The sequence below is a fragment of the Pezoporus wallicus genome, unplaced genomic scaffold (assembly GCF_028554395.1).
Source record: "Pezoporus wallicus isolate ANWC-B61680 ecotype Strahan unplaced genomic scaffold, APGP_CSIRO_Pwel_v1 contig_8673, whole genome shotgun sequence".
NCBI lineage: Eukaryota > Metazoa > Chordata > Aves > Psittaciformes > Psittacidae > Pezoporus > Pezoporus wallicus.
In genome coordinates this window covers 641,818-669,787 of record NW_026637196.1, presented here as the reverse complement: position 1 = coordinate 669,787, position 27,970 = coordinate 641,818, and the positions used below count along the sequence as shown (strand labels likewise).

Below are 27,970 nucleotides of genomic sequence, written 5' to 3'. Positions count from 1 at the left end.
AACTTCCTTCTTTCTCAGATTTCCTTCCAGTTTGCAAGATCTTGCTTTCTTTCAACACTTGCTTTAAGCCTGGTTCCCATGCCGTCCGCCATCAATGCAGCGGTGGCTCAGCAGACAGCTACTGGGTCAGTTCCCAGTGCTATTAGCACTGCTACAACTGAAGGTGCGGGTGGGGGCACAGGAGGGATTTATTCTGCAATTATAAGTCGCAACCAGCCCATTATCAGAGTAAAGGAGAAGACCTATGAAGAGCTTCACAAGAAGTGCCTGGAGAAAAACATTCTCTACGAAGATCCTGATTTCCCACCAAATGAATCCTCCCTCTTCTATAGCCAGAAAGTCCCCATCAAGTTTGAATGGAAAAGACCACGTGTAAGTAACATGTTGCCTTTTACTTGTGTTAAATTTAAGTGCTCACCTTGAGCTTACATTTTGGCAAAAAGGTGTGTGTCAGGGGGACAGGGACAATAAGCTGGAAATGTATTTCCTTGGGGCTTTCCTGGAAGATAACTAGCTAGGCCTGCGGAGGCTCAAAGAGCGTGTGTACAATGACTAAAATACAATAAACTGAAGTGAAGTAAGAGATGGAATGAAATACGTAGAAAAGGAAATATGAAATACAATTTTCTTCTTGCATGATTTCCTAGGGATTTTCTTGTCTGAAACTGCCCAAGAAAAGCTCTCATCATTGTGCAACAAGTTATTTGGTTTGCTGAAGCTTGATTTTTAAACACTACCTTATTTCTCTTACAACTGTACTTTTCCTAATCTGTGAAAACAAAAGGACAGGTTATGGTCTGAAAAGCAGTTTTATTCAGTTGTTTGCTCTCAACATTGCTTAGCTGACTTGCAAAGGTTGTTTTGCGTATTATCCACTTATCAGGGATGTGGGTGTTGTAATCACTACAAATAGCCACTCTGCCTAAATAATGCCATCTCTCTTTCCTATCTCATGGGTATTTCACAGCCAGCCTTCCTCTTCTTTCCCACCCTGAGTGACTCTCACAGGCAGAGGAATAACTCCCCAATTCCCAATTGATTCCCTGTCCTATGCATCCTCTTTCCCTGTCACTTTTGCTGGGCAGTTGCTCCCCTCCAGTGCGGCAGCCCCCAGTACACTGCCCTCTCCTTCCAGCAGCAAGGATATAGTTCTGAGGAGCTTCCCCAGCTCCCTCTCTGGCAATTTTCGGCTACCTCTTCTAGCTATACCGTGCTTCCCAACACCCAAATCTGTGCTTCAATGGCAAAGACAGTGCTGGTAAACCTGATAGATAAAACTAACCACAGGAGTGTAACTGAATACCTAGACCTCCTGTGGGTAGCTGTTACAGATGCAGAGGAAGGCCACGTGCTGCTGTCACAAACTGTGCAATGTGGAGGGAGCAACATGAGTCCCCCATCTGCCATGTCCTGTGTCTATGTGCTTTGTAATGCCTTCATCATCACAATTGCTGCATCAACCCCTGGAAATGTGTGTGAATGAGTTAAATGCAGCCACAAGTGAATCATCTCAAAGGGATGAGACTTCCCCTTTCTCTACAAAGTGAAGTGAGGTAGCAGTACAGTGGAAGAGTGCCAGACGGGGAGACACGCTACAGGCATGCTTATGAGAAAGCATCAAAACATTAAGAAAAGCACCATGTAACCTCACACTATTATAAATGAGCATGCACAGATCAAGAGTTTGGTTTTGGGAAGGTTCAGGCTTCAGGATCTCTATTGCAAAGACTTGAAGCCACTTGGTAACAAACAAGTTTGGAAGTTCTATACTTACTCATGTAGCAACAACAAGCTGGGGATCGTAAGGCTCAAAACACCACCTAAACAACAAACCTAAAGCTATCTATGTACTTTTGATATAAGTATTCAGTCACCTGATGTATCTGTGGTGCTGGCTGCAGGTAGAGCAGGACATCCAGAGCACTGAAATTTGTGCCTACCAAATAGTGGCATGCTAGACCCTGATAGTGATGGCTGACCTGCTGGGGACACAGCGGACCTGATCCATAGGGACGCCTCTGCCTTCTGCAAATGTGTCTGGTTTAAAATAAACCCTGTAATTTGGGTCACTGCTGTACCCAGCAGGTCCCTACAGGGAAGAGACTCATAAATAACACCTTCTCTTTTTATAAGGTGTCCCCTGCCTTGTCATCTATACCACTGATGTCAGACTGACCCAGGACTTTGCTTCACTGGACTTTGAAACTGTATGTTCTATAGCACTGGTAGGAGGGCTTGTCTGACAACACTATATACACCAATAATATAATAATAGACACATTAACAGAACATTGCAAAGTCAAATGAATATGAAGTAGTAATACTGGGCTAAAAAGTATTTTGCTAAGAGATTAAAGCAATCATTCAATAACCAAATGTAAAGATTCGACTGCATGGCCACATTTTGTAATAGTCTGTGAAGACAGACAACTTCTGTTACTAAATTGCAATGGCATTTCTTGGGGAAGGAAAGCAACTAGTGGTAATTTTTAATCACTTTGAAATTCAGGTGAAACTTGAATTTACTCAAACTTGATAATGTGTTCTGAAAGAAAACAAACTATCAGACAGCTCAGAAGTCCTGAGAGAATATCCTAATACTGGCTTCACTCTAGATCCTTTCCCTGATTTCTGTCACATATTGTATGTGCCACGTACCCCCAGAAATATCAAATAAATGTCACTGGTGTGCTCTGAGATCTCATTTACAACAAGGGAGCTGGGAAGTAGGCAACCTGATCCTGACTGCTTCTGTCCTCCTGAGTCACTTTAGTCATGCCACCTAATCGATTTGTACCCAAGCTCCACCCTACCACGAGACTAATGTATGAGAATATAGTATTAATGAAAGATTAATGATGGCCTTAAATGAGCATTATTTGCAATGACATGAATCCACATGGCATTGTTGAGTACCAGTTTTTCCAGAAGCTCCAAGTATTATTTGAAGAATCATAAAGTCAGTCTAAAAGGCATGTGTTTGCTGGTTACGAACACTATAACCAAGCACTGATGACAGTGCCATTGCTCAGCTGAATAGATGTTCTTCGCTGTAGCTTTCGGCATTCTGTGCTGACACACTGAAGTCTGTGAGTCTGCTCATGCACCTGGGATTTACAAGGACTCCACAGCACGTCAGCCACATGGATGGTCCCCCGAGATCCCCTCAGCTCCCAGTCCGCATGTGCGCTGACAGGATCAGGGCTCTCTCCACTTCCCCTGCCAGTGGCCATGCTGTGACCTGACCTTTCCCCTGGGGCTCCTGTAATTCATTACTGAGGTGGTGAGACGTGTCCAGCATCCAGCCCCAGAGCTCTTGCATCTGGCTCTACATGCTCTTCTCTTTGCAGTCAGTGCTACCCAGAGGTCAGGTCCTCCTCAGCCACCTCCCAGAATGACTGGCCTCTGCTGCTGTGAGGGCACAAGGACTGTTCTTGTGCCTTGCCAACAGAGAGATGGCTGCCATGCAACGCAGCTCTGAGCCCTGGCATGTGGGCAGCGAGAAGGCCCCTGTAATTCTACCCAGCTAGTGACTGCCATGCCATTCCATGAATGCATGGAGCAGACCTCTTAATGCTCTAGTCAGGCAAAAGCCAAGAGACAGCCCTGAGTAAAGACTGCAGGATCCTTCCAGCATTTCTGTTCAGGCTATGAACAAAAACATGCATGAGCATGATTTAGGTATGTAGGTGGGAGTTAATAATATTAATTATAATATTAAATATTAAATATGAATATTATATTAAATAATATTGAACCATTCATTCAACTATGGAAGGTAAGAGAAGCCCAAAGAGCAATTCTCACCTGCACCAGGTTATATCCAGCTCAGTGATGGGCTGTGCTCAGTTTTCCCAGCAGGCTCAGCCTCCTGCACCTATGCTGCCTGTGGGAGCTCCTCTCAGCTGAGAGCAGTGACAGGGTCACCAATCTTTGAGAAAAAGCCTGTGTTATAACATAATGCAGAGTATGGAGAGGTCCTGCTGCAGTCCTGTTTGGATCTAATGACACTAGGACATAAATAGGAAGGTTCTGCTGTGACACTGTGCTTTCAAATGCACCACAGCCATTCTCCTTGATCACAGTCAGGAGGTCACAGCATTAACTGCCAGATTCAATGACTTCTCTATGGTGATCTTCAATGTAGCCAAGAAAACCAGCAGAAGGGGCTATCTTAGCATAACAAACACAAATAAAATCAAGTCAGTAGACTAGCAGATTTTGCTTAGAAGGAAAATTACTTACACCATCTGCTGCACAGGTGTGAAGCTGTTTGAGTGTAGTAATCACAAATGTGTGCCTCTGCAGGCAGTATCACACAGCAAAAATGGCATTTAGTGCCACCAAGGCAGGTCTATCAGATGAGGGCGTCCAGCTCAGACTCTAAAATCAGCTTGATGTCTGACAATGTCGAGCTCTGCCTTGAAGTGTGCAGCACAGCCATTTAATAGCATGGTCTAGACCATCAGAGGCCAAGGGAGAAGCATGAGGCTACAGATTGTCTCAGGCAGGCCAAAGAAGGTGCTTCATCTACTTGACAGGATCAGTTTGGGGAATTTTCTTAGAATGCCATAGTTCAGTAACAGCAGTTTTTAAGGAATAAATGCCTTTTGCTGCAACAGTGTAAGCTGACTGAAGGATTTTTCCTGACACAGAGGAAAACCTAATGAAAATATAACAAAGGTCAAATGCCATTTTTAGTTGTGTGCTCTCTGCATTTTCCAGTGCTCCCTTCCAACTGACTCATAAATACTCTCTTCCCAGAAATGCGTGCACTTCCAATGCATTTTTCTCTACCATTCTCTGTCTCCCGTACTATAACTTTGATCTTTTGTAATGAAATTACAACCCCAACCAAATCAACCCAGTGAACAAAAAGGTCCTTTGGATAGCACCAAGGCAGTCTGAGACACTCCGATCAAAGGAGGCTACTTCTAGATGAATCATTGCATCAGTGAAGCGCAGCCTATTGGGATTCCTCAATGATAACTTGACCTAAGAGATGAAGAGCAATCCCTTGCTCAGCCAGGAGGACCGGAAGGACAGACCTGCCACTTGCATCTTGAAGAACAGGTTGTCTCACACTGCTGAGTACTTTTCATCAGCCTTGGAAGACCTTGAAACTTCTCACTGTAACTTCAGCTGTTCTCAGCACCACTAGCACAGCTGGTGTAGAGTAATACAACATTCAAAGCATACCCATAGTGCACTAAGCACACCTGGCCACCACAAAGAAATGCAAGAAAAGCATTCTGTCATCATTAGATCAGCCCATATGGCAAGTCCAGTATTCCCTCCTTTGCATTCTTTTACCACCATCCTCCAAAGCAAACAAGCTCAGGATGTAATAAATGGCTCTGAGGAACAATCATTGCTGTACACTTAATACTTGGAAACACTTAGTCACCATCTAACTACCTTCATCTGAAACACAGCATGCTGGATTTCAGAGCTTGTAACTTCCGTAAGAGCAGGATCAAGCCAAAATACAGTAATAGTTGAAAAAAGCAATCCATAAACCTGGCATCTGACAGCTAGTTTTCAGGAGAGCACCACAGCAATGTGAGGAAGAGTATTTTCAACAAAGCAAGTGGGTGGAGAAAAGCATGAAGGCATCTCAAACAGCTGCCTTGACACCACTGCACCCCAGGACAGCTGACCAAGGCCCAGAATAACAGGACAATCCCTCCACTTCCTTCCTCAAGGAGAATAAGGTGACTGCGGGCAGCTGGTCTCTCTATCTGGCTATATGACTAATCCAGATACTTACATCAAAGCAACTCTGATGATTATTGTGAAGGAGCAAGCCAAATGAAACTAAAAGATGTGAAATGTGTCTGGGAAATCCAGGGCTACTCTGATGATGTGGGGAAAAAAGTTTTAGACCTCAGAGGTAGCATCAGCTGCCTGTACTGCCACATAAGCAAGTGTCAGTTGGTTGTTCCTCTGCTTTCCAGCCTTGCCATCTTCCAACAGATGGGGTTCTTGGACTACACTTTGTCTTCTTCCACACTTGCAGCTGCTCAGGGAAGCAGTTCCCTTACCCAGTGTCTTCTTTTTCTTTCCCATACTAAGTATTTTGAGAGATGGGACAAAGCAGGGACTTTTTTTTTTCCTCTGTAGGACAGGTTGTACCTACTTCTTCCCTTGGTTTTCCTACACCCCATGGTTCTTTGTCCATATAGAAAAAGGCTGTGTAACCCTGCAATAGTCCCAACCTCATTTGCTAGTAGTTCCTACATAGTCCTTCCCTCCCTACAGCAATTCCTTAATTATTTATGCCTGTATAGCATCTCGTGTCCATTCTGCACTAGTATAAATACTGACAAACCCAATGCATTGTCCTAAGTGCAGGACAAAATATGACCTTCCTCAGAGGATAGATGATATGCATGTCTGAATGCAGCATTGGCAACATAGTACTGCAACATGAGGAAAAGAAGAAAATCTCTTAACCAGCAACTGATTATTCCTGAGAATTCCCCCAGACTAGCTATTAGACCTTGTAGATACATGGATAGAACTCTGGCTGAAGTCTGCAACATCCAGATTCCAAAACATTTCACAGTGAAACTCTGCAGGAGACAACTCTGCAAGAGATTTTGATATCCACAAACTATCTTACAGGAAAACATTGTCCTAACCCAGCCTTTATTTCTGTGGCAAACACATCATAATGAAACAGCTTTCTGCTCATTCATCTGGTTCTATTTTGCAGGAAATCTGCGAGAATCCACGGTTTATTATTGGTGGAGCCAACAGAACAGATATCTGCCAAGGAGAATTAGGTACGAGATTGTTACTTAAACTCTGTACTTCTTGCAGTGTGCACCATAGTTTAGCTCTCACTTTATTTTCTTTTGCTTCCAAGGTGTTATTTGAAATCACTACACATCTACTGATCCCTTCTCTCAGCAAATCATTGGTATCTGCCTAGTAACAATGTAGGGAAGAACTTGAAGTGAAAGAAGCTTTGCAGGGTATTTTGCTTTTCATGAACTACTATCATGAGTGGGTTACAAAACACCATCTAGCCTTTCTTTCAGTCTTGGAGGAGGGGAAAAGGAGGAAGAGATAAAGAGGAGGAGTTGATTGAGAAAAAGATTTAATCAGCTACTGCATTTTTTCAGGTATTTAGTCTGTTATTTCCCTACAGGAGCTTCTGAGGGCCTCCAGCTAAGAGTGTCTTCTACTCAAAGACTATATTGAAGACCTTAAGCTCAGATGCTTAAAGATACTTTGATATATAAAGCCACTACTTAGGCACAAGTGATGCCCCTGCAAGGCTCACCTGCACTGCTTTGTGAAGTCATTCTCCACATTCTCCTGCGGTCTTTCTCCTGAGCTAATACATCCTAATTGTCTTAATCTTTTCATTAAGTGTTATGTGCTCATGACTGTCCTCATCACCTTCCTAGTACTTAAATCTGCCTTTCCTTTTGAGGTGCCCAGAACTCCACATTTGCTAAGTTGTGGCCACAAATGAATTCACATGCCTAATATGTTCTCTCTTTTTGTCTTCCATTCCTTCCCCAACTACACATAGCATTGTTTACCTTTCTGACTTCTGCTGAACTTTGCATAATTTAGAAACTTCTGGTCATAGGGGACCCCACATCCTTCCCAAGGGGAAATAGGTAACTTAAAACGTGCTGCTATATGTATAGAGTTAGCTTTCAAAAATACACATACGTATTTCTAGACGTTTTATTGCTCCACCAGTCTCATAAATTTCTTTTCCAATACCCTGTAATCAGATTTAGTTTTCACCACCTCGTGTAATTCTCTCAGCCCTCTAATTCACACTGCTCAGGCAAGCTTACCCTATAACCTCTCTTGCAGTAGCAGCTGAAAGGTTTTAATTATGGTTTGAGGCATTCTTTGCTGAACACAGAAGTACTATGGGAAGTACTATGGGAGAAAGTCACTTTCTCAGAGTTCCCTCAGAGGCAGCAAACTTATGCAAGAGTCTGAAGCAGGAACTGCAAAGAGGAGAGTGTTTACAAGAGTGCAGACATGGATTCAAAAAGAGGAAAACACATCAGAGCAGTGAAGCAGGAAAGAGGCCCCACAGAACTGTGAGCGGGGCAGTGGGTTATCCTCTGAGCAGAAAATGAACACGTGAAACTGAACCTCAGCTGTGCAGAGCTCCACCTGTGAGAGTTACCTCTCAGCCGGCCTCTGTGCTAAGCTTGGAAGGGCTAACATGGAAGGTCAGATACACATTCACATGGGACAGGGAAATCTTGGCACAGTTACAGCACTCGCCAGGTTTTGGGCTTTTTCTAAATTACAGGAACATCATCTATTAAATAGGCATGTACCTAGCCATGAATGATGCCAACGAGCATTTCCAGAGCACAAATAAGTAAAGTATTAAAGTACTGCAGAACACATGGAGAAGAGCCCTTTCCTGAAAGGTGACAGCATGCCCTACTGACAATTAACATGTCACTGCAATATCTCAGGTTCTCCCTTTGTTTCTAGCTGCTCTGTGCCTTCAGTTTGTCTTCTGCTTCTGCTCCTTTACAGGTGACTGCTGGTTCCTGGCTGCCATTGCTTGCCTGACGCTGAATAAGAAACTACTCTGTAAAGTCATACCTCATGACCAGTCCTTTATACAAAACTATGCTGGCATCTTCCACTTCCAGGTGAGTCTCTTCATCTAGTGGAAAGCGGTTGTAACTGTGATTAACCAAGAGAGAGCTCAGCTCTCGGCACGCTCTTTCCTCTCGCTTCTCCATCCCTTGGAAGCGTGAGCCACAGAGGGGAAGGAAAAGCATTGAATTGCCTCACCCCAAACTCTTCCAACAGGGCAGTCACAGAAGAGCCAGCCCATACAAGCAATTAGGGATCATCAACCTGCTCAGGAAGCATTTGCAAATTGCTGTGTCCTGTGCATAAGGGATAGGAACAGGTGCCCAGTCCTGTCTCCCTCCTCAGATGGAGCACTACAGCCAGCACAGACATGCCAGAGCATCTATTTTTAGGCCCACAGGCAGGTGGTCTGTCAAAAACAAGTTACTGAAGAACTGCTTATTCAGAACAGATTGACGGCTTTCCACATTTCCCTTGGCTCTCCTAACGGACTTCTCACTGTCCTGCACATGTTGCCCAGGGGAATTCGGTACGGCTGCCTCCCTCCCAGGAGCCACATTGCAAAGCAGTTAATTTCCACATTTTCCCCAAGAAGGATTCCTCATCAGAGACTTCTGTGATAGGACAAGGGGCAATGGCTTCAAACTTAAACAGAGGAGATTTAGGTTAGATATAAGGCAGAAACTCTTTACTATGAGGGTTGTGAGACACTGGCACAGGTTGCCCAGAGAAGCTGTGGATGCCCCATCCCTGGCAGTGTTCAAGGCCAGGTTGGACGGGGCTTGGAGCAAGCTGCTCTAGTGGAAGGTGTCCCTGCCCGTGACAGGGGGTTGGAACTGGATAGGCTTTAAAGTCCCTTCCAACCCAAACCATTCTATGGCTCTATGATCTCTGCTATCTCAGCCCAGCTTTCCAGCCAGGCTCCTGCTCCCTGCACCAAGCCAACCCATATGCTTTCTGTGTCTTCACTCAGTTCTGGCGCTATGGAGACTGGGTGGACGTCGTCATCGATGACTGCTTACCCACGTACAACAACCAGCTGGTCTTTACCAAGTCCTCCCAGCGCAACGAGTTCTGGAGCGCCCTTCTGGAAAAGGCCTATGCAAAGTAAAAGACCCACCGGACTGTGCTGGGGATCCCCACCAAGGCTTTGGCTGGGGAGGTGGTTAAACCACTGAGTACAGGACTTACAATGAGCATGGAGACAGTTTCTGAACACACCCGTGCCTTTTCCCTTAGATTCTTATGCCTCAGAACTGGGGATGGGGTAAAGCATATTTTCTATAGGTTTTGCTGCTCCTTCAGAGGTCTTCATTTAATTCTCAACATATCTGTTTTTTTTTATTTTAATGTGTGTAGGTGGCATGTTTTAAAACTTTTAACTTGCGGGCTACCAAGCAGATGGTTTGCGGGTTTTCTTTGTGTATTTACAGATCTATATTCATACATACACAAGATAGGTAAAAATACATATGTGGGTTATTTTTGTCTGTGTAAAAGGGAATCCTTTTCTTTTCTCTTTCCAAGACTCCATGGGTCATACGAAGCTTTGAAAGGAGGCAACACCACCGAAGCCATGGAGGATTTCACTGGAGGAGTCACAGAGTTCTATGATATAAAGGATGCCCCTAAAGATATCTATAAAATCATGAAACATGCCATTGACAGAGGATCCCTTATGGCCAGCTCCATTGATGTGAGTCCATCTGAAGTTTTTAATGAGCCATAAGAAATGGCAGAGCAGAGGAACCTCTCAATCCATAATCAAATATATGCCCCCTCTTGGAGCTGCTTGGTTTAGTCCACATAGCAAACAGCCATTTCTAGGAGATGGAGTGATCTCCACTAAACACCACCCATTGGTAAATAACAAGAATCAAAAGGGGAATGAATAGAAGCAGAACATGGAGGTGGAGAGAAAGGGTGTGATCAGCAAAACCAACACTCCACCCTCCATTGCCTTGCCCAGTAAAATGAGGTTAGTATGGGGGTGCTGCAGCTCTGTAAGACACAAATCTTCATGTCAAAGATGCTAAGTGTGCCAACACATAGGAATTTAACCCTTCAATTGCCAATGTAGCCTCAGATTGTCCTAATTTATTGTGGTAAATTTAAGATTAAAAAAAAAACAGTTTCAACAACCATTATGGATTATGAAGTTACAGTAAAGGCAGGAAAACAGCTGGTGCTATCAACCACTGCAGATAAGTATGGCCATAATGAGGAAGAAATTATCTAGGCTGTCTTTTACCACTCATCTTTCTTGTAGGATTTCTCCTCTCTCTCCCTGCCTCATCTTTTTACCTACTACTTTTCTCCCATTCTCTGTTCCAGGATCAGCTAGGCTTTTCTTATGGATCAGCTCCTCGGAGCGACATCGGGGAACTGATTGCTCGAATGGTGAAGAATCTGGAAAACTCACAGATGAGTTACCCCACTGTAAACTACCAGGCGACGGATGAGAGGCCAGCCTGGGTTCGTATGTCTCCACTGTGAAGTCAATCACTTCTGCTTTCATTTACAGACAGTTAGAGAAACATGTCACCTATGCTTTTAAATCCATATTTGGCTGCACTGAATTATTCCAGCACTAAAGACCTGTTCTTATGGATGCTATTTGACATATGTGTTAAAAGACTTCAGTGCTTTAAAACACAGTGACTGATACGAGAGAGCTTTGCTTGTACTGCTGGCTTGCGGCACAGGCTTATAATTTTCAGAACAGGAAATGATTAGTGGATGTTATCAAATCCCTTATTTGCAAAAGGTTGTGAGAACAAGACAATTAAAATACTAGGCTAGAAAAAGATCCCCTAGGGTGTGTGGGGATGTGAATGGAAGAAGAAGCAAGCTCTGCACGGGCTCACTCGAGACATAAAGGTACTTGGTGAACTTATTTTGAGAGTTTTATGGGGCTCTGCCCACAAATGGAGGGGGCTGTTCTCAGGATGCTCCTTTTAGATTACTGCCATTAATTCCCTCATTTAAAAAGCATAACAAGGGAAAGAAAAACATGTTGAGTTTTACATGTGCAATAAAATACGAAGTAACTCCAACATTCCCAAGTATCTAGCAAAATAAAGAGAAAATTAAGAAAAATCCTATACTGGTAAACTCAAAAGCTTTCAAATCTGTGGAGGGGCACGTTGCCTCTTCCTTCTCTCTGTCAGGCAGCTGTAATACTTTAGGAGCATTTCCATGACAATGAAATTACATTGCTTGATTTACAGAGAAATAAAAAAGGAAAAGAAAATAACCCAGAAAACAGGCTAACAACCAAGGAAAAACCAAACCAAACAAAACCTCCACAATTACATAATAATACATAAAACTTTTGGTTGTGCAAACTGTGTTGTGTATTTGCAGTGGAAATAGCTGACTTTTCCTCTTTTGACATCCATATTTAGTCTTCCCAGAAGACTGAAATGGTGTAATTCTTCAGGAAAGCCCAGTATAACTGCCTTGTGTTGCAAACATGGCTGCCCAAATCACCCATGTTTTGAGGGGAATTTCCTCCCCAGTGACTGAAGGAAGGTTGCAAAACTCTTTCTATACTTGCTGCTCAGCATCTGTTGTGCTGCTGGTTATTACACATTCCTGAGCCATCACCAGAAACGAAATCATGACTCCTGATGATGATGTGTGTAGATAGTGCAGGCTGCAGTTGCACTTCAGAGAAGTGGCCCAGAGCACCAGCAGAAGTTAGTATTCTTAAAAAGAAAAGTGTGAGAAAAGGGTTCTGGTAAGTAATGATGGCAACAATATGAGTAGAGATGAAGAAAAAAGGAAACAGATATGAGGTTATAGGCATTAAAGGTATGGAAACAGGAGCAAGAAAGAAAAAGAAACAGGACAAAAAGGGAAATAATGGAAAATAATTGTGACAGCGAGGAAGTATGTGCATGAGATCCTCCCTGGGCAAGCTGCAAATGTATCTGTGTGACTTGACTTTACTAATTCTCCATTTCCAGCCCTGCCTTTCTCATGCCCACAGATATGTCAGGAAAGGATAGCAGAGTTACTGGCAGAGCTGTACAGGCATCTCTTAGAGGCAGACGTGATGAAGAAGGTGAAGTAATCTATGACACACACTAACACTTGATTACCAATACAGAAAATGTATTTACCCCTGAGCAATACATTGCTGAAGAAAGAAAAATTTCAATAATGAGGATTAATTTCCTGTGGAAATGTACATTTTATTCAACAGAAAATTAATTAAAAAAAAAATAGTGTAAATTAGTAGGAACAGTTTATTAAATAGGATGTTTTAATGTCATTGTGATAAGATAGCAGCTGTGTGTAAAGATGAAAGTGTTCCTGGTGTAGTTGAAGGTGTCCCTGCCCATGGCAGGGGGCTTGGAACTAGATGATCTTAAGGTCCTTTGCAACCCAAACCATTCTGATTCTAGGTGTTGATCTGCTCTGATGTTTCCAGTTAATATGCAATAAACTTACTGAGCCATACAAAAACATACTATCCCACAAAAGGCAGAGTAGTTCTACTAATACAAAATCTAAGTGTTTTGATTAAATATTCTAAATGCTAGCTAAGCACTAACCTGCACAAAGGGAAAAAGTAAATCACAGAATGTCCTTTCCTATTCATAATGTTAACTTTTCGCTTTTTCAGTTTTTGCTCCACTTCTTTGTAACCACTAACATTAACCTGTGGGCACTAACCTTGGCCACCTTGGCAAACACAAAGAGAACAAGACAAAAAACCCTTTCATCTGGCCGGTGCCTTACCCCAAAAGCCCTGGGTGGCACTACCTGCCTTAGGGCAGTCAGCAGAGCTTTTCATGACTCTTATCTTCCAACAGACCATAGTGCCAATGCAGTATGAGACACGGATGTCTTGTGGGCTCGTCAAAGGTCATGCCTACTCAGTCACGGCTGTGGAAGAGGTACGTACAAGTCCTTTCCTGCCCTTCACTGCAGAACACATGCAGAAGAGCCCTCTCCTGATAGGCAGTGGCATGGTCTACTGAGAACTGACATGTCACCTGTCCAAGTTTTGGCTTTCTGGGGAACTGGATATTCAACTACTTGTGCAGAGGTGGCCACAGCCAGTCACCTCCTGGTCTTACAGCCCTCACACTCACCCCAGGCAGGTCAGGCTGGGTAATGGAGGAGCTGGTATGAGCAGTTTGACAGGCAGAACGTTCCTTTTGACCGTACTCTCAGTCTATTCTTGTTGCATTCTTTTTCAATTAGACAACATTTAAAGGGGAAAAAATACGTCTGGTACGGCTGAGAAACCCCTGGGGACAGGTGGAATGGAATGGACCTTGGAGTGACAAGTGAGTAAACAGCTTCACATGATTTGGAAAGAAAAAAATTGAAGGTTTATTTGCCTGACTGTGGCTTGTGTGTGACCCTACCATTTAGTGATGAAGTATGTGAACCGTCTTTGAAGTCACTTTGACACCTGCACTTTGAATTTAGTCATTCTTGAGTGCTTAGCTGAAGCTGTGAAAAAGAAAAGTACCTAAAAAAGATGCTGAGAGGCTTTAATCAATGGAAATGAATAGAGAATCCAGTCTAATGGCACAATCTGATTTTACCACCTAACAAGTCCAGCAATGTCCATTTTCAAAAAGAGATGAGACAGTAGAAAAATCTTTTAAGTTATGACAAAGTTGGATGAAGCAAGATGTCAGTACACAAATAGGTTTGGATAAAGCTGGTCATTAGGTTTTACCAAAAGGAATTTCAACAGCTGCTTCAGCAATAAGAGTCTTTTTTCTTCAAGCTAAACAAAATGAACACAGTTCACTGGATTTTTGAGAGCTGTTAAGAGGAAGCCTGAAGGGAAGGCAGGGAGAAGTAGGACAACTGGTTTTTTATTTGGGCATGTAGACAGGAGGGTAGCACTGAAAACAAATGGTTGCAAGGCTCTCAAGGAAAAAAAACAAATGGATGTAGCAAGATGACTCTTGACTTCCCACTCTACAAGGCTTACAGTAAAGAGTAGAAATTTTAATGAAAACTGTATTATAATATTGTATTTACTCCTTTGAAGGTCAGAGGAATGGACCTTTATTAATGAAGAAGAGAAAATCCGCCTGCAGCACAAGATTGCAGAGGATGGGGAGTTCTGGTGAGAACATAGAATCATAGAATCGTTAGGGTTGGAAAGGACCTCAAGATCATCTAGTTCCAACCCCTGCCATGGGCAGGGACACCTCACACTAAACCATGTCACCCAAGGCTCTGTCCAGCCTGGCCTTGAACACTGCCAGGGATGGAGCACTCAGAACTTCCTTGGGCAAGCCATTCCAGTGCCTCACCACCCTTACAGTAAAGAACTTCTTCCTTATATCCAATCTAAACTTCCCCCGTTTAAGTTTGAACCCGTTACCCCTTGTCCTGTCACTACAGTCCCTAATGAAGAGTCCCTCCCCAGCATCCTTATAAGCCCCCTTCAGGTACTGGGAGGCTGCTATGAGGTCTCCACGCAGCCTTCTCTTCTCCACGCTGAACAGCCCCAACTTCCTCAGCCTATCTTCATATGAGAGGTGCTCCAGTCCCCTGATCATCCTTGTGGCCCTCCTCTGGACTTGTTCCAACAGTTCCATGTCCTTTTTATGTTGAGGACACCAGAACTGCACACAATACTCCAGGTGAGGTCTCACAAGAGCAGAGTAGAGGGGCAGGATCACCTCCTTCAACCTGCTGGTCACGCTCCTTTTGATGCAGCCCAGGCTTTCTGGGCTGCTGTTTGACATCAGTCAAAACCCCGTGTTTCTCTAGATCTGCAACCATAGCAAAAATTAATCACACTGCACTACCTAAATCTGCTATAACCATTGTGGTAATCCCTGTTCCCCTTCGTATTCCCAGTAAGCATTGCTTTGTGATCCCCTCAGTCTACCACCAGGGTTTATTGAGTGCCACAAGCACAGTCCTTCTAATTATGCTACACTTCCAGAAGCTGTCCATCACTCTTCCTACGTACCATCCTCTCAGCTCACTTTCTCCCCAGTTTGGAAATGTAATTGTGCTAACTGACCAAAGAGCAGCCCAAATGCATTAGGAAATCATGGCACTGTCATGGCAAACCTTATAGTGGCAGTATTATTGGTCACCCTCCTCCACCTCACCAAGGTCTTTCAGACAGCTGCCCACCATGGAAATCCATTTGAGTTCAGTTTCCCCTCAATTCCTCCAGGATATCATTTGAAGACTTCATGAGGCACTTCACAAAGCTTGAGATCTGTAACCTCACACCTGATACTCTGGAAGCCGATAAACTCCAGACCTGGACTGTGTCGGTCAACGAAGGGCGCTGGGTGAGAGGCTGCTCAGCTGGAGGCTGCCGCAATTATCCAGGTAAGCAACAGGTAGGAGATACAGCCTCTTTGGTGGGGACTGAATTAGATACCACAGGGTAAGTCATACCACAGCCTGATCAGTGCTCAGCCAAGCAAAAGCCTTGCTTCCTCAGTGGATGAGGCACATGATTTGTACCTGGAAAACTTCTGTCACTGTGTTTGTGACAGCACCTTGTAAGCCCGAAAGGCAGGCCAGGCAAATAGAAATCATTGTTCAAATACTTCACACTGCCCCAAGTAAGATAAAAGAGATCAATTTCACTAACAGATTTCACCCAGGAGCCACCTTTTTTATAGTTTTAGGTGCTTTGAAGTTTGTGAGATTTCAGTTCTTCATTTTACATCCTCCTTTGGTGTGCAGTTTTGTTAGAACTATGTGAACCACATAACATATAAAAAAGAGGTACATGGTAGCCGACTTTTAACCTTCCCCTCAGGAGCCACAAGCAGGGAACTTAAAAGTTCTCTTTGATCATGAGTACCATCAGAAAACTGAAGGATTACATGTTTGCTTTGGGTTGTTGCTGGGATTTCACAGACACATTTTGGACCAATCCCCAGTATCGCTTGAAGCTCCTGGAGGAAGATGATGATCCCGAGGATGAACAGGTGATCTGCAGCTTCCTTGTCGCACTGATGCAGAAAAATAGGAGGAAAGAACGCAAGCTGGGAGCCAACTTGTATACCATTGGCTTTGCCATCTATGAGGTACTAGCTCTAGACTATTCTTTGCACCACAGTCACAAATCCTGACACTGTGCCCTTACCAAGAGAGTCACCGAATCATTCAGCCTGATAATCTGAATTGCAATCTTTACGTGACCAGTAAAGGCTATGTAACCATTCAGACCATAGTAACCTCAGGTTTTACCCTATCTATAAATAAGACACTTTTTAAGCTTCCGTAGTGAGTTGCTGACAGATCTGAACATACTCTTTCCCATAAATTCTTCCATCTCTCTTTCATCTTGCTGAAACTGAATACTTCATTGGCAAAATAGTGTAAAAAAGGAAACAGACATCCAAGACACGGGTAGCGATTAACCTCTCTGTCCCTGCTACTGACTTCATGAGGAAGTCAATTTATTCAGTCCTTTGCGCAAACATATTTAGTTCAGATCTTAGTGGATCTCATGTAGATTCCAAGAAATCTAGAAAGGAAGAGAGAAATTGCTTAGCATATTTATCTAATTTGGGGCATTTTAATCACTGCCTGCATCCACAAAAATCTATGTGAACACCCTTCTGTAGGATCTATAAACAAGGGGACTCACTAGCAGCTCTGACTGTTTCTTCTCTTTGTTTCTCCCTAAGGTGCCCAAAGAGGTATGAGCAGAACGGAGGCAGATTGACATCTTGGTGTATACTCACAGCTAGTGTTACTATTGTGCCTGTCTGTAAGTCAGCAGGAAACTGTCCAGTGAAGTCTGTTTTCAGGGATGTAACAGAAGTGAAACTGCTAACCTTTCTGCTTTGAGTGTCTATTAGTAACATTTTGTGAGTAATTTTTAGCTCCTTCTTATTTGCACCTTTTCCTCAGTCCTGCTTTATCTATTCCATGTTAGACCTGGCCATGACTTGCATGTCAGTCAGTGAGCCTGGGCTGCAGGAAGCAGCATCAGCAAGCACTTGGCCTTCGCACTCCATGCAAAACCACCCTAAACCATTTCCATTTCCTCCTGCAAATAATGCCAATGACCTATATATATCCTGCAGCCACAGAAATTTCTCTCTAGTCTTAGAATTTGTTTGGAAAAAACATGGCATTTTCAGCCATTGAAGAAAGCGTATTAAAGGTACACAGAAGCCCTCAGAAGCCAACTAGACCCAGCCAGTAGCAACTTAAAGGTGACAGACTTGGTATCTGTTATCAGCTAGCATCCCTTGTCAGCCCCTTGCTTGTTAGACTGCTGCTCCATTGGTGTTTTCTGTCTCAACCATGTACTGCCCACATGACAAATCACCTGGGCAATGGATGAGACTTCCCTGAAGACAAATGGACTCATTTGTTCTGCAGATGCACGGTACTAAGCACCACTTGCAAAAGGACTTTTTCCTCTACAATGCCTCCAAAGCTAGAAGTAAGACCTATATAAACATGCGAGAAATCTCTGAGCGCTTCCGGTTACCTCCCAGCGAGTACGTCATCATCCCATCAACATACGAACCCCACCAGGAGGGAGAATTCATCCTGAGGGTCTTCTCAGAAAAAAGAAGTCTTTCAGAGTAAGTTACAGATTCATTTAACTGCTCATAAAGATGGAGGAGAGCTCACTAGTCTGCGATAGTCACGTTCCCCATTTGCTATACCCTGATTTTAATTTTCTTAACCTCATTAGGAACTCCAAGCTACAAACTCATTTCCCCAAGCTTCCCTTATAGAAAGAAGGAGAGAGCCTGCTTTGAATTGTCTTTGGAGAAGCCTACTACTTGCAGGATATCCTTTGTAAACATACCATTAGTGATTTTTTAATAACGGAAGTGAACCTGTTTGGTTTTTTGCTATATGCCACTGGCTGAAGTTTTTGGCCAGATAGATCGTTGAACCAGATCTAATTTCAGTCACAAATGAAACACAGAAGTAGGTAGCTATTTCTTGTCCATGCTGCTCTTCAACTAGTTCCCCAGAGCTCAGCAAATTGCAGCCAGTGTCACTCTAATTAGGCCAAACAGCTTCTATTTGACTCCCAGGAATCCAAATCCAGTGTTATCAAGGCTCTTTAGAGAAGTAAACCATGCAGCAGCCCTCCTGGAAGTGGTATTTGTGATGCTCAGCTCAAATTGGGAAAAAGCTCCATCTACAGCCTGCAGTTGTAATGCTTGGAAACCAGCCCTCACCACTGGCTGTTTGGAAAGTTCAAGCGGCTGCTTATACTCCAGCTACAGAAACAAGCAACACTGGGAACAGTCACTTTGCTATTTATTTACTTTTTGCTTTCTTCTAGGGAGGTTGAAAATATGATTGAGGCAGATCGTCCATCGGTAAGTAGTGTCCTGGGCCTCTTTTGTACACAAATAGGGGAAGGGAGAGGAGTATGACATCTAGAGAAACCTACAGCAGGAAACTAGTTGGAGCCCGATGACAGCTCCTTTAGCATAAATCCCCACATTTTTTCTTCATCAAGATACTTATATTAATACTTGCTTTATATACACTATGCTCTGATTTTGTCAGAACAAAACCTTTTTGACAGATTTGGAATCTGCTCCTGGCACAAAGGAGCTGGATGCTAAGCATTGCTTTTACCTCCATCAATGAGGCTTATTCATTTACCAGGGAGGCCTGTACTGTAACTGTGCCTCAAGATATTTTGTTTGTGAGATTGGCACCTCATCTAACAAAGAAAGAAGTATTTTATTTTGAGGTATATGCTTTCTGGAATGAGATCCTAATGATAATCTGATTCATACTATCATCCATGACAAGCTCTACCTCTTCACCCTGGGGTTTTACACATCTTTGTGGGAATATACTAGAGCTAGCAATACAATTAGTCTGGGGAAAAAAATCAGAGGTAATGCTCTTGCACGGAATTGAGCTCCATCAAACCTTGCTCAGAAGTGTTAATCTTTCATTTGCAGTTATGATAACAAAATGTCTGTCCAGATCAGGTGGGATTTAATTGCCACTGCAGATATCATTGATTTGCAGGCACACAAGTCCAATTTCCACTACGCTGACAGGTTGGGAAAAAGAAAAGGAATAGTCATAGCTAAAGGTACAATAGGGACTTTATTCAAGCAGACAACAGCCCAGATAAGACGACACTGTTTGCTATGGTTTCTGCAATTTCTGTCAAATTTTTGGTGGGTGCATTTTCTCTCATTTTTGGAGATTTCAAAACTTTATGAATACAGGAAATAAGAAAAAGAAATGCAGGAAGGGGAAAGAAAGAGGAAGAAAAAAACTTTACCATCTGCTCTGCATAATCTGGGTAAAATGTATAATTCTGTTGTTTTAAAACACCTTTATTTCATATTTCGTTTCTTTTTGTTCAGAAAAAGAAAAAGGGCAAGGTGGGTATTTATGCAATGTGCTGAGTGCCAGCAAGGCAAAGAGCATGTGCAATGCATGTGGCAGGAGCAGAGTCCCTTGCTATCACAATTTCTCTGCATCTGGAAACTGATGTAGTTAATGAAAGACACTGGATAAGAGGACATTTGTAGGTGGCAAAGATTTTGCCTTCCTACACTGAAGTCTAATGAAATAGCATTAGCATCATACACCCCCTACCCCATCACTTAAGGGGGTGGCAAAAGGGTAACACGTTTCAGTTTTATAAGCTTGATTCTCTGGGTTGCTCAAACTGCTCGTCACAGGCACCCTGACACCCCCTCCTAGTGCAAAGCATCCCTTTGTCAGACCCATGCTTTCTGTTGCCTAGGGCAGCTACTTCTCTTTCCTGCAGTCCAGGATTCTGCTTTCAATTCTACACAACACATTTAGGACCTTGAAAATGCAATCAGACGTTTTAATCTCAAGACAGGCTGATTGCAATTAATACTTTAGGGTAACACATTTGCATCTTGTAGCCGCTTTCCTTGATTGTAATGCACTAAACCAAAACCATTGCATGAGCTGCTTTCAGCTGAATGCTTCAAGAATTAATGCAAAGAAAGAACATCTGCTTCACATAACTAACAAGCTCCCACACAAATACTACTTTTCTGTGCAGGATTCAGTTTGTCTTCATACAGTGCTACTGTCCTTCATATGGAGGTGCAAGTTCATCATTTAACTGACAATTTGAGAAGCTTATTTTGCTTAAAACAAACAAAAACCCAGCCACATTTAAATGGTGACTGGCTTTCTGAAAAGGAAAGCTAGAAGCCAGAGACTGCACTAGTTTGCAAAGACTTTTACAGGGTTTTTTTATCATGAGGAGAGCGGTAACTTTGGAAATTCCTCAATATTTTTTTCTTTTTTGGTTTCTTTTCTTTCATTCCCAGCTCTGGCTTCTCCAGTCACACTGCCAGGGGCAGGAGCTGTTGCTGCATGTGCTTTACTACAAAATGGCTGTCGCCAAATATTTTTCCTTCTACTATTTTTTGTGTAATTTCCATTTCTCTTTTGCTCTCTTTGTTCTTCTTCTAGCCTATCATATTTGTTTCTGACAGAGCCAACAGCAATAAGGAACTGAATGCAGATGAAGATGCTGGCAAAGATGGTGAAAAACCCCACGTAGATGAGAAAAAGGTTTCTGCAGCAACTGGCAAAGGGGGAAATAGGGGTTGGTCTGGGGAGCATAAAAGAATGGCTGGGGAGAGGGCAGGAACGGGGCAAAGAAGTGTCCTAAAATACTCAACAGCTTTTCAAGTCTTAGCATAGTTTGCATCTGGCTTATGTGGATCTAATAAGCATGAGCAAACAAGAGACTATCCCTGCAGTTATTTAACCAGCTGTGCTGGAAGGTTTAGCTGAAAACATATCCTGGTTGCTCTCTCATACAAGGATCCCAAATGTGAGAGATCCCTTCCCCACAAGCAGCACAATTCAATCCACACTTGCTCAGCCTCCTGAACTGGTACCCTCTTTACATGGGGTATATCCATGAACTGCACCTGAGCGGCTTTGAGAGCACCTGGAAATTATCACAGCCTCTCCTCGTCACAAATTACACATCCCTAAACCAGTCCCAATTGGCCAGAGGTGAAAAGGATGAGTAAACCCAGAAACTCCTGCATCTCCTCCATTCTCTGACTACCAAAGAGGAACACAGAATAGCAAATTCAGAGCTTCTGCCTGCAGATAGGTGAGGGATGTGAGATGCAACAGCAAGATGCGGCATCTGGAGGCATGAGGGATGCCTGCTTACAGGGAGCGTGCTGTTCTGCTGTGTGGCTGCCAGAGCATACAGGTGGGAAAATGGAAACCAGTATTAACTTTGTTCTGCACTTAGGCAAACAAAAATAAGAACTGAGTCAACAAATTCACTCTACTTCATTACAGAATTCCTGTAATATAATACTGGGGGAAGAAGGAATAGAACAGTTTCCTTTTCCAGCCTCAGAGTTCAGGCTTGCTCTTTGCATGAGTCTGAGAAAGCTTCACTTTCATCTTTTTCCTCTGTTTATGTACTGCTTGGCTCCAGCTAGACCCCTCCCTGCCCTCCTCCCCCCCCCCCATTAAAAAGAGCTCTCAAGCCCAAGTCCCTCTGGTCAATTCATATCCTACAGAGCAGCTATGGAGCAGATACGCTGCTTCTGCCCCAAACTTCTCCTTCACAACGTTTTGAAACAAAAATCTGTCAGTAAAAGTAACTATTTAGGCTCCTTCAAGAGAAAGGAGAGCAATGGGATGAAGTTAAATACTCAGCAGTTTTGCCAGAGAACACATTAAACCAAAAACAAGGGAAAGGAAAATGAGGACAACCCTTTCCTCTGAAGGCCTCCAGATTCACTAACAGGCTCCATAGCTTGAGGGTGAGGGAGCTGTACAGGCCCCTTCCCTTCCGTTCCCTGCTGGCCTAAGGATGTCTCTCTTCACTTGTCTTTTTTCAGCGTCCTTCGACAAGAACTCGAGAGGGAAGTGAAGAAGAAAACCAGTTCAGGAATATTTTCCGACAGATTGCAGGGGATGTGAGTACGGAAATGATCCTTGTCTCTGCCACCGAGGCAGCTGAGCCACAACAGCACCTAAATCAACTGCTTAAATCAAATCTCCTTTGAGATCTGGAGCTAAGCAAAATCAAATCCAAATCCAATTAAGTATACAGCTATCCTCACATGTACATAAAAGCTATTCCCATTGTGTACAAGGGAACCTTATTTAAATTCATGCTTTTACTTCTATCAATACTTTAAGATGCATAAACAAGTTAGAAATGCAGTGCCCTTCAGTATATGCTTCACAAGGGAAATTAAAAGTAAAGAGACATCAAAGAACTGTACAAATCAAGAGGCTGCAAATGGGTTACAGAGATTTTTGCATTTTGGTTTTGGGCTCATACAGTGGCTTGAAATCAAAGGTGATTCTTCTAGTTGTAGTTTAACAAACACTACATGGTAAATTCAGACCTGCCTTTTACTGCGGCCTCAAGAAAGATTTGGACTAATGTTTATATGAACTAGAATACTCTCTAGTTTAGAGAATGTGTATGCCATACTGAAAAGTGACCGAAGACTTCATCCTTTTAGCATATCTGTTCATAAAACTATTTGCTTAACAAGGAATGTTATAATTAATGATATTCTCACCTCACTTCCCACCAGGACATGGAGATCAATGCTGAAGAGCTCAGGAATGTTCTCAATAACGTTGTAAAAAAACGTGAGTTTAAGCCTGGTTTTCAGTAACCCTGGACAAAGAAATCTGTGCTATAATGGAACCCTCCACCCTGCAGCTGCACTCTAAAAACTATTCATGATTTCAAACTCCCAAATTTCCTAGTTAGACTTCCATGGACTTTGCATGTGAGACTTTAGCAAGCTGAGCTTTTCATAGAGATCCTCTGTATGAGTGGTCCAATACTGATAATGTAGAAATGAGCAAATGTTGATTGGAAGCACAACACAGGATAATGCAGCATTTCTAGCAAATTTAATGTCTAGTCAGACTTTCTCTCTGTTTAGCAAACTTCAGCCTACACACTCTGTGCTTGCTGAGTGTGCTGGAGGTTAGTAGAGTTTTACAGAGATTTTTATTGTATATAAGAGGTCAAAAAAGTAATCTGTAATTCACAATCTATAATGTTAATTAGAAGTCTTTTCAAATTTCTCTACCATTCATGTCTCACTGGATAAAGGAAGTAGGTTTGGCTTCTACCTTGAGTAGAGTTACACCTACAAGGAAGAAGCGCTCGATGACTTGCATGATCTTCACCTAGGATCATTTATTTCAGATAAGGACCTACGGACAGAAGGATTTGAACTGGAATCCTGCCGCAGCATGATTGCTTTAATGGATGTATCCTTTTCTGGTGAAAGAGGAGTGCTTGATACGACACTAGTCCAGTTAGGTTCTATTTTCCACCACTACACACACACACAACTTACTAAACCAGGGAAGCAGAACAGTACATTATAGCTTGTAGTGAGACCACACAGCATTCCTCTTCGACACATTTCAACTCCAGTCATCCCAACATGAGTGTAGCTGGCAGATGAAACGATCCCAAACCAGAAAACTACAGAATCAGTCAGTCTATATGATACCCTTCCTTGGGTATCAGGGACTTGACAGCCCAGGTACTCAAGCATGATTTTTAAAGATTTTTTTTTTTAAACTAAATCAACATATTTCTTGCCAACAAACTCAGTACATTTCTCTTATCTAAGTTTATAATGTATTGTACATTCCACTGCATGCTTAGCATGCAGGGCATACAGAAATTGTCTGAAAGCAAGTATAATAAAACACACAACAAAATGCCACATGGGGTTACCTCTACTACAGCATCACTCAGTTTTCCTATTTGACATAATGCATAATTTTGAAAGAACAAAAGTGCATTCAAACATAACCAGAGCAAAATTGTAACTACAATCCAGAGCCATAATGGTTGGAGCCTAAACACATTTTTGCGAGTGGCTTTAGTCAACATTTTGCTTAGTTCCCAATTCATTTTAAGCAAGGCAGAAAGAGCTTCACTCTAGGATAAACCTCAGTTGTCTCAAAAAACATCAGGTAAGCTTCAGATTTGGAGGTATTTGGAAAGCTCCCACTAGAACATCCTGCTCATGTGCTTCGTAAGGGCACCAGGAGAAAGCCTTGCTCCTGTACCAGATGTTTGCTGCTACTCAAACAGCACTTCACACCCCTGAAACAAATAATACACACAATAACTAAGGCAAATATTAGCTCAGCCAGCTGTGAGTGCTAAGGAGATCTTGAACTCAATTTCACATCCATCCCTTCCCTTCACCAGCAGTTACAGACTTAAGTAATTTTCTCTTTAAAATATTGTGAGGGTTTTTTACCTGAATGTTTGCATCGCAGACAGACGGCTCAGGGAGGATAAACTTCGATGAGTTTCGACATCTCTGGGACAAGATTAAAAGCTGGCAGGTATTGTTGGGATCCTCAGTGCTGTTCTTCACAGCTTCTACAGCGTAAAAAGTTGTGTAGGAAAAACAGAACTCCCTACGTTTATTACAGCAAAAAGAAAAGCTTAAAAAGCTGCAATAAAAAGAAAAAATTGCTTATAAAAAGAAAAGTCACTTCTCGTGCTACTCACAACCTAAGCAAGTAGCTTGAAGCTCCAGTACTTATTTAAGAAGTACCCTCATGAGACTAGCTTGGAGGCATACAAATTGGAGAAAGAGGATGATGGGAACTAGAATCAGGCCTCACAGATAGCTTAATTAGGACAATCAAGAGAGAGTATTAACAGACTAAACTCAAGTCAAACAAGGAGAATCTCTAAGGGAGAGCTTTCTGCTTCCCACAGAAAGGATCTAAGTTATTTTGCTTTCTGACTGAGGAGCTCTGAGCTATAAACTGAGGCTGCCCAGCTGCAGCAGTGTAAGGCAAATGGCAAAGCTGCAAGTGCCCAAGGCACACATCCCATATCCAGCCAGTGGATACACTCAACAGGATGTTGAAGTTTTCCTGTTGTACTTCAAGTACAAGCTTTTTTCTGTTGTGTATTTATTGCTTTTCCTTCTTCCAGAAAATTTTCAAGCGTTACGACACGGATCACTCAGGCACCATTAACAGCTACGAGATGCGCAATGCAGTGAATGATGCAGGTACTTCCCCCAGTGCCCAACAGCTGAAGAAACCGTATTTTGTTTTGTTTGTAAAATCTGTAGTATCACTATAAACCTAGATGTAATGATTCAGTGACATTTCATCTTCAGTACTATTCCGGCACACCAGTTACCAGTTCATCAAGGCACAGAAACAAACAGCTATCTTGTACTTTACAAAACATGAGTGATTTGACCCTCTGCTAAGGACAGAACTACACACAGATTTGACCTCTTGCCACAGTAGAAATTCATTTTCCAGGTTTCCATTCTCTCCAGGAAAGTTACCAATGTCAAAAAAAAAGAAATTTAAATGCCTCCTGCCCTGGATTTAAAACACATTTTACAACAGCAATATCTCAGTCTTACAGCCTGTAGGGTATGCATGACCTTGCATATAGCCAACAACCAGCAGTACCCAAATCGTGACAGCCCCTTATGAAGCTGCAGCAGTGCCATGGCTCAGTTACAAGAGCTACCTCCTCATCTATTTTCTGACTATTGTGTAATTATGTTTTCATAGCAACTTCCTCCTATATTTCTGTCACCAGTTTTTGTAGCTTTGCTTTTACCAGGCCCAGCTAAGCTGCAAGCTCTTTGGTGTAGGTCTCTCCTCTTCATATTCACAGCATAACTCCTGCCCTATCAGCCCTCCCAGATTGTTGTTTCCAAGTAAGCTCCTTATAACTGTACTTCATTTTATGGAGTGGATACAGCCTAAGCCTCATCTGAGCCTGGGACCTGCCTATGGCCAAACCACTGTGGAGGCCTGACAGGCACCAGTGCTTCCCCTGTCCCAGCTGCACCCCGTCCCTGTTCCTCTGCAGGGTTTCGGCTGAACAACCAGCTCTACGACATCATCACCATGCGCTATGCTGACAAGAACATGAACATCGACTTTGACAGCTTCATCTGCTGCTTCGTGCGCCTGGACGCCATGTTCAGTGAGTGGCTGCCTCCCCTCCTCACCCCCAGAACGCAGTCACACTCAAGGCAAAGCTTGTTCAGAGCACTGCGGCCAGGATATAGAATTAATAGTTAAAGATATGTGCTTAGGGAATCTAAATAGGACACCCATCTCATTCACACACAAAAGAAACCACTGTGTCTCTCCTTGTGTTAGCTAAGTAAATCCCTGCACAGGCTTGCACAACACAAGCTCTTTGATTTGCTATCTGGGATCATCTTTGTGCACACAGTTATTTAATCTACTCCATATATTTTTGCTTCCTTGCTTTAGGAGCATTCCACGCCTTTGATAAAGATGGAGATGGCATCATTAAGCTCAATGTCCTGGAGGTAAACTACTTTACACCAGTATTTCTAACACAATGTCACAATACTGAATTCTAATGTTATTATTCATTGCATGTGTTCTCAAGACAGCCTATGAGAGTTGGTCTGAAATTGCCATCCAATTGGTAAGAGGTTATAAAACCTCTCCAAAATTTTACTACCGATTTTACATGGAAAACATCCATGATGCGCCAGCAATGGCTGCTCTGTAGGACTCCAGTTGGTGCTGAAGGGCATGGCTCTTCATACCACCTTTAAAGGGCTTCAAGAAATTTCTCAGATCTTTTTATTTTATGAGGCAATTTAAATCAAACATACTGATATGGCACTAACTGATAATGGGGTTTAAAGTAGTTCTTTACTTCTAAAACCTAATTAAGAAGACTTAAGAAGTTTAAGCTTAAAAGGACATCTTCTGCTAGGGAGATCATAAACCCTTCCAGTTTTCCAAGGGAAATAGGAGAAAGAAGCTTAAGAGAAACTTCCCCACTGCTACTGTGCTCCAGACTTTCAGCAAGCAGCTGCCTTCCAGAATCTCCTGGAGGATGCCAGCACGTCTTCTATCTTTAATTCCAATTCTCCTTTTCAGTGGCTGCAGCTCACGATGTACGCGTAACACTGGAGCCAGAGGCCATCTTCAAGATCACACTCAAGACTTCTATTTTGAGTAACTTGCTCCATTCATCCCCAAGTACGAACAACAGCATTTCCTACAGCATGTGCTTCACTCATTGACATAAACAGTGTATGGAAAGAAGGCCTGGAAAAAGGGACAACCACACTCCAGTAGGCTTACCAGTGCCCATATTCTGTAACTACTTTGAGAACTTCCCGATATTTTCCTTTGGGCAATGAGGATTAGTTTAACTGATGACTTTTGACTGATTGATGACAATCAAGCTTTTGCTGCATGGTAAAGTCATGGAGCGTGCATCCTTACTCTGCTTATGCTGACAACTGGAAGTCTTCCCTCAAATCAGGCAAAACTGGGACTGCAGATGAATTGTGGAAGTCAGAAGTGTTTACTGCCACCTTGTAATTAGTCATTA

General features: G+C 42.8%; 1 protein-coding gene across 4 annotated transcripts; it reads left to right on the top strand.

Annotated features, from left to right (window-relative positions):
- The first annotated feature begins 3 nt into the window (after positions 1–3).
- On the top strand, positions 4–27,588 carry CAPN3 (calpain 3). 4 transcript variants are annotated; one of them, XM_057403928.1, is made up of 22 exons: positions 4–372; positions 6,719–6,788; positions 8,533–8,651; positions 9,572–9,705; positions 10,126–10,294; positions 10,933–11,073; positions 13,422–13,505; positions 13,816–13,901; positions 14,624–14,701; positions 15,773–15,933; positions 16,474–16,643; positions 17,250–17,261; positions 17,953–18,161; positions 18,881–18,917; positions 22,437–22,514; positions 23,148–23,205; positions 23,777–23,841; positions 24,874–24,942; positions 25,547–25,625; positions 26,453–26,569; positions 26,866–26,924; positions 27,511–27,574. In XM_057403928.1, exons 1-22 carry the CDS (start codon positions 79–81, stop codon positions 27,535–27,537), a joined length of 2,316 nt encoding a protein of 771 aa, XP_057259911.1. In that variant the 5' UTR covers positions 4–78; the 3' UTR covers positions 27,538–27,574. The 4 variants fall into 4 exon arrangements, with proteins under 4 accessions (XP_057259911.1, XP_057259908.1, XP_057259909.1 ...); XM_057403925.1 differs by lacking the exons at positions 4–372; positions 6,719–6,788; positions 8,533–8,651; ... (6 more) ...; positions 15,773–15,933; positions 16,474–16,643 and adding exons at positions 19,935–19,952; positions 21,031–21,132 and having other exon boundaries at positions 17,250–17,332; XM_057403926.1 differs by lacking the exons at positions 4–372; positions 6,719–6,788; positions 8,533–8,651; ... (6 more) ...; positions 15,773–15,933; positions 16,474–16,643 and having other exon boundaries at positions 17,250–17,332; positions 27,511–27,588.
- The last annotated feature ends 382 nt before the right edge of the window (positions 27,589–27,970 follow it).